This window comes from Mytilus edulis, chromosome 11 (genome assembly GCF_963676685.1).
Source record: "Mytilus edulis chromosome 11, xbMytEdul2.2, whole genome shotgun sequence".
Taxonomy (NCBI): Eukaryota; Metazoa; Mollusca; class Bivalvia; order Mytilida; family Mytilidae; genus Mytilus; species Mytilus edulis.
Window position 1 is genome coordinate 33,630,258 of NC_092354.1, and position 13,751 is coordinate 33,644,008.

Sequence of the window (13,751 nt, forward strand, 5' to 3'; positions counted from 1 at the left end):
GACCAAAGCAAAATAATAATTGCGAGTGCCATTTCACAGTTCAACAACTTGCATCTATGGTAGTCAATCAACATCAAGACAAAATAAGATCATTGTAACATATATTTCATGGTTCACTGACTTAAAATTTCATAAGAAGATATGGTATGAAGGCCGATGAGACAACACTCCCTCGAAAACACCATATAGTTGAAGTAAGCAATTTAATGTTACAATACAGTCTTCAACACAGATCTTTGGCTCAAACCTAACATCAAGCTATAAAAGTCACAAAATAGATCCGTGTAAAACAATTCAAACAGGAAACCTGATTAAAATATACAAATCGAGAACGAAAACAATAACAAACAACAACCAATGAACAGTGTTAGTTCATCAGTATCGAGACTAAAATTAAATCGGTGTAATCTATATTTCATAGCACTGACTGACTATTTATTAAAAAAGAAGATGTGGTATGATTGCCAATGAGACAACTATCCACAAGAGACAAAAATGACACAGAAATTAACATTTATAGGTCACAGTACAGCCTTCAACAATGAGCAAAGCACATACAGCATAGTCAGCTATTAATGGCCCAAATTGACAATGTAAAACAATTCAAACGAGAGAACTAACAGCCTCATTTACGTACAAAAAATGAATATGTTGTAATCTCAGGAAACTTTTCCCATTTGTAATTTTTTTATCTATGCTTTGTGCTATTGTTGATTCAGATCATTATTCTTCAGTTTGGTGTTCAAAAAATAAAACCTTTCATATTACTTTTTTATTTAGCCAAGTCGGCCACCAACAAAGCCAACATACTGCCCAGTTCCATCGGGATACTTGTCCCTTATTCTCCATACGCAACAGCTGGGTATAACCCTCCTATTGCCGGCCCCCAAATATCCATGTATCCATAGTACGTATTGTCTATAGGCAGCATGGCGATGACACCTGTTGTAGTTGTCATCTTCAGGCTGTGCCAGAAAATCATTCCGGTACCGGATTGCCAGCTCCAAAACAAGTTCATCTAGGACACATTGCTGGAAATCCTAGAAATAAAGAAGATTATTTATTATTTAATGTATTTTTCAAAAAATACAAATATTGTAGCATAAATATTATACCAATACAGTGTCAAATGAGAAATGTCAAACCAACTACAATGAAAGCTTTACAGCACAAGAAAAGAAAACGGGGAAAAAATGTAAATCATATAATGCAGACAGATTGTGCAACAAGAACAGTATGACGACAGAGATGACACTAACAAAAAGAACAAGTGAAACTGCGAGCTACTGCTCACTGATGATACCCCCGCCGCAAGTGGATAATATTAATAGTGTAAAAATATGCAAGTGTTCGGTAAACAGGAAGTTGTCGAGTGATGAATCTGAAAACGCATCACATGGTATAGCTGACTTATATAAATCCTGAAACCAAATTTCAGAAATCCTTGTATTGTAGTTCCTGAGAAAATGTGATGAAAATTTTCACAGATCCTAACAAGAGTAACATCAAGGTGCAACAGAAAAGGAAGCAAGCTATATTTTTCTCTATTAATTCTATTTTTTCTACAAGTCAAATTGTATTTATGTTACTGTAATCTTACCGGTAACCTTGAATGGCAGTTCACAGGCTGTCTTTTGCAACAGAGCCTCTCCTGCTGTGTTGGCATCTCTCTGCAATTAGAGCAGGAGCACCATGATGGCTGGTCTGGTTTTGGTGGTTCTGGTCCAGCTGGCTGCCCATTGCCAACATTTGAATTGTCCAGGATATTGAGTATGAAACTGGGCTGTGCCTTTGCAATTTGTTTGAGAATAATGCGCATGTCATCAACGGACATTGAATTGACTCTATTCTGAAACAAAAGCGATTAAAATTGAAAGTAGTACAGTCCAATGTTACAACTATTGAGGGTCACTATTTACAGATGATCAGACTTTGCTGATTTACCTCCATGAAAGTTTAAGCCGACGAATCACCAAAAAATAATGTTTTTGTTTCAAAATCATATTAAACACAATGTTTTTTTCGAAAATTTAAATGGTAAATGATTAACGAGCGTACGTAAAATGTTTCCTGGAATCCATAAAGATGCGTGAAACTAAACACATACACAGAAACATCAATATAGGATTTTACAGATGTAATAATTATAGATTGTATGTTTCTGATCACTTTGAAAATAACTTTGATATGACTTTTTTTTTCTTACAATATAAATAAGAAGATGTGGTATGAGTGCCAGTGCACATTTCAAATCCAATTATTATAAGTAGGAGCTGAGAAAGCTACAGGACATTGGTAAGGCGGGCACAATAATTTGAAGATAATGATTTTGGTACTATTTTCTGTTGCTGATCAATACCTCAAGTTGAGCTATCCTGTTTTCTCTATTGACCTCTTGGAGCTGGCCTCTGTTTCCCTGTCCTCTGCCTCTTCTGCTGCCTCTCGCCTGACCTCTACCTCTTCCACGTCCACTGCCCCTTCCACGACCTCTCTTTGGTTTTCTCTCCATAGGCTGACCATTGTCAGAGCTAAGGTCAGATGTTGGCGACCTGCTCCTGTTACTTGATGCATCTGAAAACTGTAAATAAGATATTTTATTCCATATGTATCTTATATATAAGGACAAACAATATTTGGTCAAGACAAAAATTCAAGCGCCCCCCCTTATTGTTTGTTTTGTTAATAAATATTTTGATCCTGAACTTTGATAAAATAAATAATTTGACCAGCAAGAGGATAAAAAATATTCTGACAGGATATTTACCATAAAAAATTGTGAAATTTGAAAAAAAAGGTTGTCGCACCACTTACCAAAACAAAAAATTCTGACCAGAAAAAAAAACATCACCCCACCCCACCCCAAGTTAAATTGTCCGTCCCTTAAGAGCATAAAGCTTAAAAACATATTCTGAGCTGCCTCACCTAAAATATATGTATACCGGTAAGAAAAGTAAAAAAAAAACAACAACAAAAAATTAAATCATGTTACAGAAAAAGTTTCTGTTGCTTTGCGACTTTTTCCAAATCATTTTTCAATAAGGTAAAAGCACAAAACTTGTAGAAAAATATGCTGAGCTGTCTAGCAAAACTCACATCTTCAGAAAAAGATATGAAATAAAACTCTTTACTAGAATTGCAATAATGCATTGCATACATATGCTTACATTTTCCCTTTATATTTGTGACTACATTATGACCATTCTCATACTAAATATATATAAGAGAGCTACCATTTAATTTTAGTTTTGATTAAAAAAAAAAGCAGGATGAGAAGCTGGGCCCACAATAACAGGATAAACTTATAAAAAAAAAGGCAGGACTGAATATAGTGAAAAAAAAGCAGAACACAGGTACAGCTAAAAACATCCAGGATTTTTTATCCACAATATCTACCACACAAAAACTTCGACACCCCTCCCGAAATTGAATTGATTTTCCCTTCTGTTAAACCTGGAGGATATAATACAGCCCATGAAACCTTTGTGGCTAGTGTCAAACTTGAGAGTCGACTAAGGAGGGTTCAGTGGCGGCCTGATTAGTTGTAAAATACAATGCATTCCTGTCACTTCTCTATCCGAACTTTAAGCTGGCAGTTACTAATACTACAAGGAGACCTATTCCATCATTTAAAGTGTCTCAACATAAGAGGGACCCGTGCCTTCTTGCTCCGAGGTACACAACTTGCTGTTTTTGCAAAACGGAAATTTGATATCTGTTTGTTTGCGTTCGTGTTGAAATTTTGTTTATCTGACACTTTTTGGCAACTCCTTTACCTATTCATTCAAATATAATAAATTGTAGATAATTTTTACATGTGACACGGTAGACTCCGACGAGAAGTTTAGATAAATTGATAGATTCTATGTTCTATTTTCTTTTCCCCAATTGGGGCCCCTAGCAATGATTCTTCACGATTTTAACGTTTTCAGTCCAATTTTTGAATATATATCGAGGAAGTAAGGATGAAATATTACAACTGATATTCTTTTTTGATAAACAGTTAAAAGAATTTCTCTGCAAGGCACTTTAACGCTTGAAATTTAACTTCTTTCTGAACCAGTATAACGTGGACTTACCTCAGCATCCATCGTTGACGTCATCATTGTTTACGCTGGTGAAGATCGGCAATCATCGGAACAGTGCTTACGAAAGTTAATTAACCTCCATTGTTATGAAAAAACTCGTAGCAGATGGACTTGTTTTCTGGTTTGCATGCCATATAATCGCGATTTTCGTACTGAAACCGCCACGAATGGTTTAGTTTTTAGGGAATGTAAACATAACAAGTATATTTTTTAAGACATTTTTTTTACCCAAAACTCGTTTCATATTACTTTAATTAATTATGTTAAATTTAACACTGAAACAGTTAATTTATGCTTAAACATTCACCATTACCTCGAGTACTTTTAATACTTTGATAATGACTCTATTACCCAAAGAGATCTCGCGAGGTTTAAATCTGGCCGTGTGATATTACGGGATTTCGCCGAGTTGCCAATCTCTTGTATTATATGTCTCTGGTCCAGCGGATATCAGAATAATTGATCACTTTATGGTAAAAGCATGAAACTTGGCATAATGGAAGATTAAGGGGTATAGACAAAATTCAGATATGGATAAAGGAAAAACACAAAATAATTCAGCAACACTATGCTGAAATTAAAGCCGATTATCTAGATTTTTCAACTGTCTATACTGATGGATCCAAAATTATTGCTTCTGCTTCAGCAGTAAAGATGGATGCACCAGATGGCAAACGGAGGGTTGCAGCTCTGTCCCTGAAGACAGCAGCAGATGCAACTTTATTTACTGCTTCTTCAGATAAATCCAAATTTATTATATGTTCGGATTTACTTTCATGCTTACAAGCTATACGAAATACTAAAATTAAAAATCCAACAATCCTGAAAATTTTATATGTAATGAGGAATTAAAAAATTCTTCTGAAAGAAATAATATTTCTATGGGTTCCGAGTCATGTTGGAATCCTTGGAATCACAGCTGTAGACCTTGAGGCAAAGAATGCCCTGGGTGACCCTCTATCTAACTGTGGTATACCATATACTGATTTTAAATCTAATATTAGAGAATATGTTTTTAATATATTGAAAAATAAATGGAATAAAAAAGACGATAATAAATTGCATGAAATCAAACCTAATTTAGGCAAACCTTTTGAAAATATTATGTGCAGAAAAGACCAGTGTGTTATTACTAGATGTCGTATTGGTCATACTAGAATAACACACGAGTATCTTTTAAAAAATGAAGATGAACCACAATGTGTTCCTTGCAACTGCAAGTATACTATTAAACATGTTTTAATTAATTGTATTGACTTTGCTGATATTCGTAAGAAGCATTTCAATGTCAATAATATGTATGATTTATTTAATAATGTTCCATTTACAAATATTGTTGCTTTTTTAAAAGAAATTGGATTTTATTATAAAATATAAAAATGTTATTATATTTAAATCGATTTTAATTTTTATCACGTTATTTTACTGTTGATTTTTATTTGTATATAATCAATTTGCTTTAGTCAAGAATTTTAGTGTATTGAAGGACTTTTTGACTTATTTTAAAAATATGCTTTAAATTGTAAAAATATTCGAATTAGCTCTCGCCACGATATAGCCTTTTTGTGCTAATGCGGCGTAAAGCCACCAACAATCAATAAATTCCCAATCTGTCTCCAAATAAGCAGATTTATATCATGAATTTACAGTAAAACTTCCAAAAATGATCTGCAAAAGCTGGACATCAGTTGATTGATAACATAGAACAGCAAATAATATCCATATCCAGGACAAAATGATGATAGGGGACTTATGATGAAAATATTCATGTTGTAAGTGTCATACCAACATATAAGTGATGAGATAAGTCTTTTTCAACTGATTTTTATAGTTCGTTCTTATGTTATACTGTTATACCACTGTCCCAGGTTAGGGTGAGGGTTGGTATCCCGCTAACATGTTTAACCCGCCACATTATGTTTGTGCCTGTCCTAAGTCAGGAGCCTGTAATTCAGTGGTTGTCGTTTGTTTAAGTGTTACATATTTGTTTTCGTTTATTTTTTTTTTACTTAAATAAAGCCGATAGTTTTCTCGTTTGAATTGTTTAAAATCGTCTTATCGGTTGAATTTATAGCTAACTATGAGGTATGGGCTTTGCTCATTGTTGAAGGCCGTACGGTGACCTATAGTTGTTAATGCTTGTGTCAATTTTGTCTTTTGTGGATAGTTGTCTCTTTGTCATTAACTACATGGCTTGGAATATTTGTTTCCTTTGTTTTTCTTAGGTCAGGTGAAGCATACAGACCGTACAGCTTGTAATAATTATATACTCAAAATGTAGTTGAATTAATGATTTTTTAACATGTGAAATACAGATCAAATTACAAAAAACTGAACCATTTTCAGTTTAATTAAAACTGTATGATCCATAGTGTAAAATTCTGGGTTAATAGTTTCTTTTATACCAAGAAACATAGTCACTATGGCTATATAGCATATTGGTTTTTCAATTACAATTTGACAATGAAAGCACTACTTTCATTGAAAAGCAGAAATAAGTATTGATGAAAGATTTATCAAAAAAAAATAAAAAAAATAAAATGCAGGTAAGTGATTCAGTTTTTTGGAGGTCTTTTGATTTTATTTGGTTCTAAAACAATACAAAATGGACGCATCAGATGGCGAGCAGAGAGTTTCAGCTCTGTCCATGAAGACAGCAGTAGATGCAACTCTGTCACCATCTTTTGATCCATCAGTATGGACAGTTGAAAAATCTAGATAATCGGCTTTAATTTCAACATAGTGTTGCTGAAATAAAAGAGGATTTGTTTTATTTTTATTGTGTTCATGGAGATCAAACATCATTTTTATACGACCGCAAATTTTGAAAAAAATTTCGTCGTATATTGCTATCACGTTGGCGTCTGCGTCGTCGTCGTCGTCCGTCGTCCGAATACTTTTAGTTTTCGCACTCTAACTTTAGTAAAAGTGAATGGAAATCTATGAATTTTAACACAAGGTTTATGACCACAAAAGGAAGGTTGGTATTGATTTTGGGAGTTTTGGTCCCAACATTTTAGGAATTAGGGGCCAAAAAGGGCCCAAATAAGCATTTTCTTGGTTTTCGCACTATAACTTTAGTTTAAGTTAATAGAAATCTATGAAATTTTGACACAAGGTTTATGACCACAAAAGACCGGTTGGGATTGATTTTGGGAGTTTTGGTCTCAACAGTTTAGGAATTAGGGGCCAAAAAAGGGCCCAAATAAGCATTATTCTTGGTTTTCGCACAATAACATTAGTTTAAGTAAATAGAAATCAATGAAATTTAAACACAATGTTAATGACTACAAAAGGAAGGTTGGTATTGATTTTGGGAGTTTAGGTCCCAACAGTTTAGGAATTAGGGGCCAAAAAGGGACCCAAATAAGCATTTTTCTTGGTTTTCGCACCATAACGTTAGTATAAGTAAATAGAAATCTATGAAATTTAAACACAAGGTTTATGACCATAAAAGGAAGGTTGGGTTTGATTTTGGGAGTTTTGGTCCCAACAGAATAAGGGGCCCAAAGGGTCCAAAATTAAAATTTGTTTGATTTCATCAAAATTGAATAATTGGGGTTCTTTGATATGCCGAATCTAACTATCATGACTGTGTATGTAGATTCTTAACTTTTGGTCTGTTTTCAAATTGGTCTACATTAAGGTCCAAAGGGTCCAAAATTAAACTTAGTTTGATTTTGACAAAAAATCAATCAGTTAGGTTCTTTGATATGCTGAATCTAAAAATGTACTTAGATTCTTGATTATTGGCCCAGTTTTCAAGTTGGTCCAAATCGGGGTCCAAAATTAAACTTTGTTTGATTTCATCAAAAATTGAATAAATGGGGTTCTTTGATATACCAAATCTAACTGTGTATGTAGATTCTTCATTTTTGGTACTGTTTTCAAATTGGTCTACACTAAAGTCCAAAGGGTCCAAAATTAAACTTAGTCTGTTTTTAACAAAAATTGAAATCTTGGTGTTCTTTGATATGCTGAATCCAAAAATGTACTTAGATTTTTTATTATGGGCCCAGTTTTCAAGTTAGTCCAAATCAGGATCTAAAATTATTATATTAAGTATTGTGCAATAGCAAGTCTTTTCAATTGCACAGTATTGCGCAATGGCAAGAAATATCTAATTGCACAATATTGTGAAATAGCAAAATTTTTTTAATTAGAGTTATCTTTCTTTGTCCAAAATAGTAAGCAAGAAATATCTAATTGCAAAATATTGTGCAATAGCAAGATTTTTTTTTAATTGGAGTTATCTTTCTTTGTCCAGAATCAACTTAAATCTTTGTTATATACAATATACAATGTATATTCACTTTTTACTACCAACTGATAAATTAAAATAATCTTTACCATTCAGTGATAACAAGCAGTTTTTTTACATCTTATTTCCTTATCTTTTCTAAAATGTTTTTAGATAATGTATGTTGGACATTTGCCAGACATAACTATGATGTCATTTTCTATTTTTATTTGCCCATTACTTTATGTAAATAACTTCATTGGAAATTTGCCAATATAAAATGTTGCTGATGAAGTTTTTTTTATTGTTTTATACAATAAACAATGTATATTCACTTTTACTACCAACCAATCTTTACCATTCAGTGATAACAAGCACTTTATTTTACATTTTAATATTTTATGATGTATTTAAAAGAGTAGTTATTGTTGCAAATAAATTTTTCTCATTTCAGATTTCATAAATAAAAAGAAAATTTCTTCAAACATTTTTTTGAGAGGATTAATATTCAACAGCATAGTGAATTGCTAAAAGGCAAAAACAAACTTTTAAGTTCATTAGACCACATTCATTCTGTGTCAGAAACCTATGCTGTGCCAACTATTTAATTTTAGATTTAAAAAGTTTGAAGAAGAAATCTTTAATTGTAAAATTTGTAAAATCTTGACATTTGTTTTGTGTAAAAAAAAACCCATGCAATGTCAAAAATTTGATCACAATCCAAATTCAGAGCTGTATCACGCTAGAATGTTTTGTCCATACTTGCCCCAACTGTTAGGGGTTCGACCTCTGCGGTCGTATAAAGCTGCGCCCTGCGGAGCACCTGGTTGGTTTATGAAGTTCCCAAGGAGGACATTTGCAAGGTTTAACTTGACCAACATATTTTTAATCAAAAAGCTAAATATGTTTTTTAACTCATACCTAACGGAGGAATTTTATTTTCATGTTTTGCAAAAATGTAAGCACATAAGCAACACGACAGGTGTTGCATGTGGACATGATATGTTTACCTTTCCGGTGCACCTGAGATCACACATAGCTTTTGGTGGGGCTCTCAATGTAAAGACTATTCCTTTTATACGGGTACATTTAAAGAAAAACAAATGAGCACATATTTGTTTCTGGCCTTTTATCATTATGGATATATGTTTTTCTTTGTTGTGATGTTATGCTATTGTTTCAGAAAAAGGGAGAAGGTTTGGATCCATTAATACGTTTAATCCCGCTGCAAATGTTTGCACCTGTCCTAAGTCAGGAATCTGATGTACAGTAGTTGTCGTTTGTTTATGTAATATATACGTGTTTCTCGTTTTGTTTATATAGATTAGACCGTTGGTTTTCCCGTTTGAATGGTTTTACACTAGTAATTTTGGGGCCCTTTAAAGCTTGTTGTTCGGTGTGAGCTAAGGCTCCGTGTTGAAGGCCGTACTTTAACCTATAATGGTTTACTTTCTAAATTGTTATTTGTATGGAGAGTTCTCTCATTGGCACTCACACCACATCTTCCTATATCTATTAAAAATAATGGGACCCTCTTTAAGAAATGTTTTACCAAATAAAACGATTTTCGCCCTTTTAAGTTAAAAAATCTTGGTTTTACTTTTTCTTTTCTTCCAACAGTAATAAGACCCCTTGTCTGCGGGACAGTCCTCATTTAAGGGATATCCCTCATTTTGGGATTGTTCCATACCTGTTTATTTTCGCGATCGTCTGTGCCCTTTCGGTTGTTTTGATATTTTTTTTTTTTTTTTTTTCAATTTCTACAATTTCAATTCAACTATCCGTTTGAGTTGACTTATATTGCTTAGAATTTTCCTGATCACCATCGTCATTTGCCTTTCTATTCCCCGATTAATAAAAGAAAACATTGAAATTTGTCGATCCGCCATTTTGTCAATGAAAACAAATATGCGAGGCGCGATTAGTATTTAAATTTTTACGGTGCGGTACCGAATTTGAAAAAAAAGCCGACCACCTCCTAAAATGGAAAGGTGGTAGGCTTTGAAAAGAAGGTGGTCGGCACACCCAGTTTAAATGCCGAATGGAAAACACTGGGTTCGTGTTACTTATTCTTTAGTTTTCAATGGAATGTGATGTGCAAGATTGTTTGTATTTATATTTTTTCAGCCGTGGCGTTGTCAGTTCATTTCGATTTATGAGTTTGACTGTCCTTTGTATCTTTCGTCCCTCTTTTATCGTGATTTTATAATTCGCAGACTGATATTTCAAAGTGCGGTCATATGCCTCAGTTTTATAGATGACTGCAATTTAATAAAATTAATATTCAGATTTTTATTTTTTATGTTGTACATAGGTATTCACAATAGATGTATAGCTTGGACAGACAGAGAAGAAATGGTTTTCATCCTCATGTCTTGTCTGGTACAGGATACGCAAATGAGTTACTCATTTCTATGTTGGTGTGTTGCAAGAGAATAGGCACATAGACTAAATTTGATTAATTGAGACTTTCTGTTTTTATTTTCCTCTGATTTCAGTATTTATGTTATTTTACTTTTTACTGAAAACGGATCTGTCATATATTACGGTAAGTCAGATACTCTTCAATTATCCCACTGAAATAACTGTCTGTATTGGATAGGAGATGAGTTGTGCATGGACATTTACCAGTTGTATGCTAGTGAATTTCCAGAAACTTCGGATACGCACTAGTAAAATAACAATAATTTTAAGTACGAAGATAAGATGTAAGAGCAAGAGATTTAAAGTGGTGACCACTTAAAATTGTATAACATTCAAGATTCCGAATCAAAAAACCGTTTTTTTATTTCGAAAACCTACGGCATTGTATTGGTTGAAAATTTCACTTTATACACTTAAACTTGAAATAGGAGCCAGTTGATTAATCAGATATGTCTGTCAAATTCTATAAAAAACCTCTGCTTATATTCGTTAATTGTTTTCACATGGTCAGACTTTTAGTTCTATAGATATGTCAATTGTGAACTGGCACTTGTTAGTTGAATTCCTCAATTTTATGTACCCTTTGTATTGATTCAATGCCAGACATGTTTTTTTTTTATAGAAAACCCAAACCATCGCCTTGTACTCTCATGTTAGGTAATGCGATGCACAATATATATATATAGGAATATTGCATACAGTGTTAGCAATCATTTTATTCAAACAAATTTATTGGTTTAAAGAAATGTATATCTGGACCTATTCAAGAAGGTGTGCTCGACTTCAGTGGCTTCGCACGTGGTGTTTGGAATTTAAATGTTGTTTTATTAAACTGTATAAAATTTCTTCCATAACCTTGGGTTAATTTTCGATAAGGATTTTCTTATCCCAGGCTTAAATTACCTTGGCCGCACAACTATTCGGAATTTTGGATCCTCAATGCTCTCCAACTTTTTACTAGTTTAGCTTTATAAATATTTTGTTTGCTATGAGCGTTACTGGTGAGTCTTATGTAGACGAAACGCGCGTCTGGCGTACCAAATTATAATCGTGGTACCTTTGATAACTTTGACACTACTTGGTCGATGCCACTGCTGGTTGACGTTTCGTCCCCGAGGGTATCACCAGCCCAGTAGTCAACACTCCGGTGTTGTCATGAATATCAATAATGTGGTCATTTTTCTAAATTTCCTGTTAACAAAACTTTGACATTTTCGAAACACTAAGGATTTTCTTGTCCCGGGCATAGATTACCTTAGCCGTATTTCGAAAGATGTGGTTTTAGTGGTGCCAAAAAACAACCCACTATCCAAGTAACAGTTTATAAAAGTAACCAAGGTCAATGTTGACACTGCTGACACCACACTAGGGCCTCATTTTCTGTGTTATCAGACACTATGTTAACTTGTTTCATTTGAAAAACTTACAAAACTTTGTCAACTTCAGATTTATTTCTAATATGAATCTGAATTTGCCTTCTTATTTTAAAAATTCTAAGGAACTAAAATGGGGATAGTACAAACTTAATTAGCAAGACTTTCGAGCAAACCAATTTGTCTTCACAATGTAGGTCAGTTCCCCGTTGTTTTCAGTACAAATGATGGTAATGCCTTCTTCAAACATTAAGGTTGGGAAGATGTTTCTCATCTCTTGGGTTTTGCTAAACATCCCCACGTCCTCTTTGTATATAGACAGTTTTTTACTGAAAAAAGTAAGACTTCTTGCTGGTTTTCTTTTTGTTTGTACGTTAGCTCTTGTCAGTTGGGCATTTATACATTTTTAGGAGATGGTTGGATGTTGGTTAATGTCTCTTTGAGAGCTAATTTCATGGATATAAAATAGGGATAGAACAACCTTAATATGCAAGACTTTCGGGCAAACCAATTTTGTTCAATGTCATGATAACAACTTAAAATACTAAATGGTTTATGACTTCCTCAAAGACAAAGATTTGGGAATATGTTTCTCATCAATTTTTTGGGTAGTGGTGAACAGGCCCACATCCTCTATTTTAATAGACAGTTCTTCACTGAACAAAATAAGACTAGTTTGTTTGTACTTTAGCTCTTGCCAGACTAAGTATCTTCCACATTTACTTAAGGAAGCAATCCTGTCACAAAACAAAAAAACAATAGTCTTATGTCTGTCCAAAGACACTATGGTCTCATTTTCTGTTTTATCAGAAAATGCAAATATCTGAACTTGTGTCTTTTGAAAAACTTACAAAACTTTGTCAAATTCAGATTCATTTCTAATATCAATCTGAAATTGACATACTATTTTGAAAACTTTTAGGAACTAAAATTGGGATAGTACAACCTAATTAATATGCAAGACTTACGAGCAAACCAATTCGGTTCCAATTCATGATAAGAACTTAAAATACTAGATGACATAAAAAGTAAACTTGCAATGTAGGTTAGTTCCCCGTTGTTGACTGCGCAGCGGAGGACGGTTCCTTCCTCGAAGGCGTTGGTTGGAAATATGTTGCTCATTTGTTCAAACGATGTGGTGTATGTTCCTCATTAATTCTATTGATGTGGTGAACATTCCCACATCTTCAATATATATGGACAGTTCTTCTCTGAAAAAAAGTAAGACTTTTTTTTGTTTGTACTTTAGCTCTTGCCAGTAAGGCATTTAAACATTTTTTAGGAGATAATTGAATGTTGGTGAATGTGAGGGGAGCCAACTTCATGGACATGTCATTAATCTACATTATTTTTGATATAAAAAGATACAAAAAGGAGACCTCCATTTTATTTATAAAGGCAATAAATATCTTATATGGAATTATCGTAGCTTCATATAGATGTCCAGTATACATTTCAAAATATTTGCTTTTAAGGTTTATGTACCCTTCTGTAGCCATTTTTGTACGAACTTTTCAAATTTCAATTGTATCAAAACTACAGATATAATGAATAATAGAGATAGGCCATTTTGTACATATTCCAAGGGGAAATTTGATGCAAAATATTATTTTTTACTGTTCCATTGCA

General features: G+C 33.4%; 1 protein-coding gene across 1 annotated transcript; it reads right to left on the bottom strand.

Annotated features, from left to right (window-relative positions):
- Nucleotides 1-776: 776 nt before the first annotated feature.
- On the bottom strand, nucleotides 777-4,321 carry LOC139495495 (uncharacterized). Its single transcript, XM_071283767.1, has 4 exons — nucleotides 4,077-4,321; nucleotides 2,360-2,578; nucleotides 1,601-1,849; nucleotides 777-1,040 (listed from the first exon to the last, which is right to left on the bottom strand). The coding sequence occupies exons 1-4, from the start codon at nucleotides 4,101-4,103 to the stop codon at nucleotides 777-779; spliced, it is 759 nt and encodes a 252-aa protein (XP_071139868.1). The 5' UTR covers nucleotides 4,104-4,321.
- Between the last annotated feature and the right edge of the window lie 9,430 nt (nucleotides 4,322-13,751).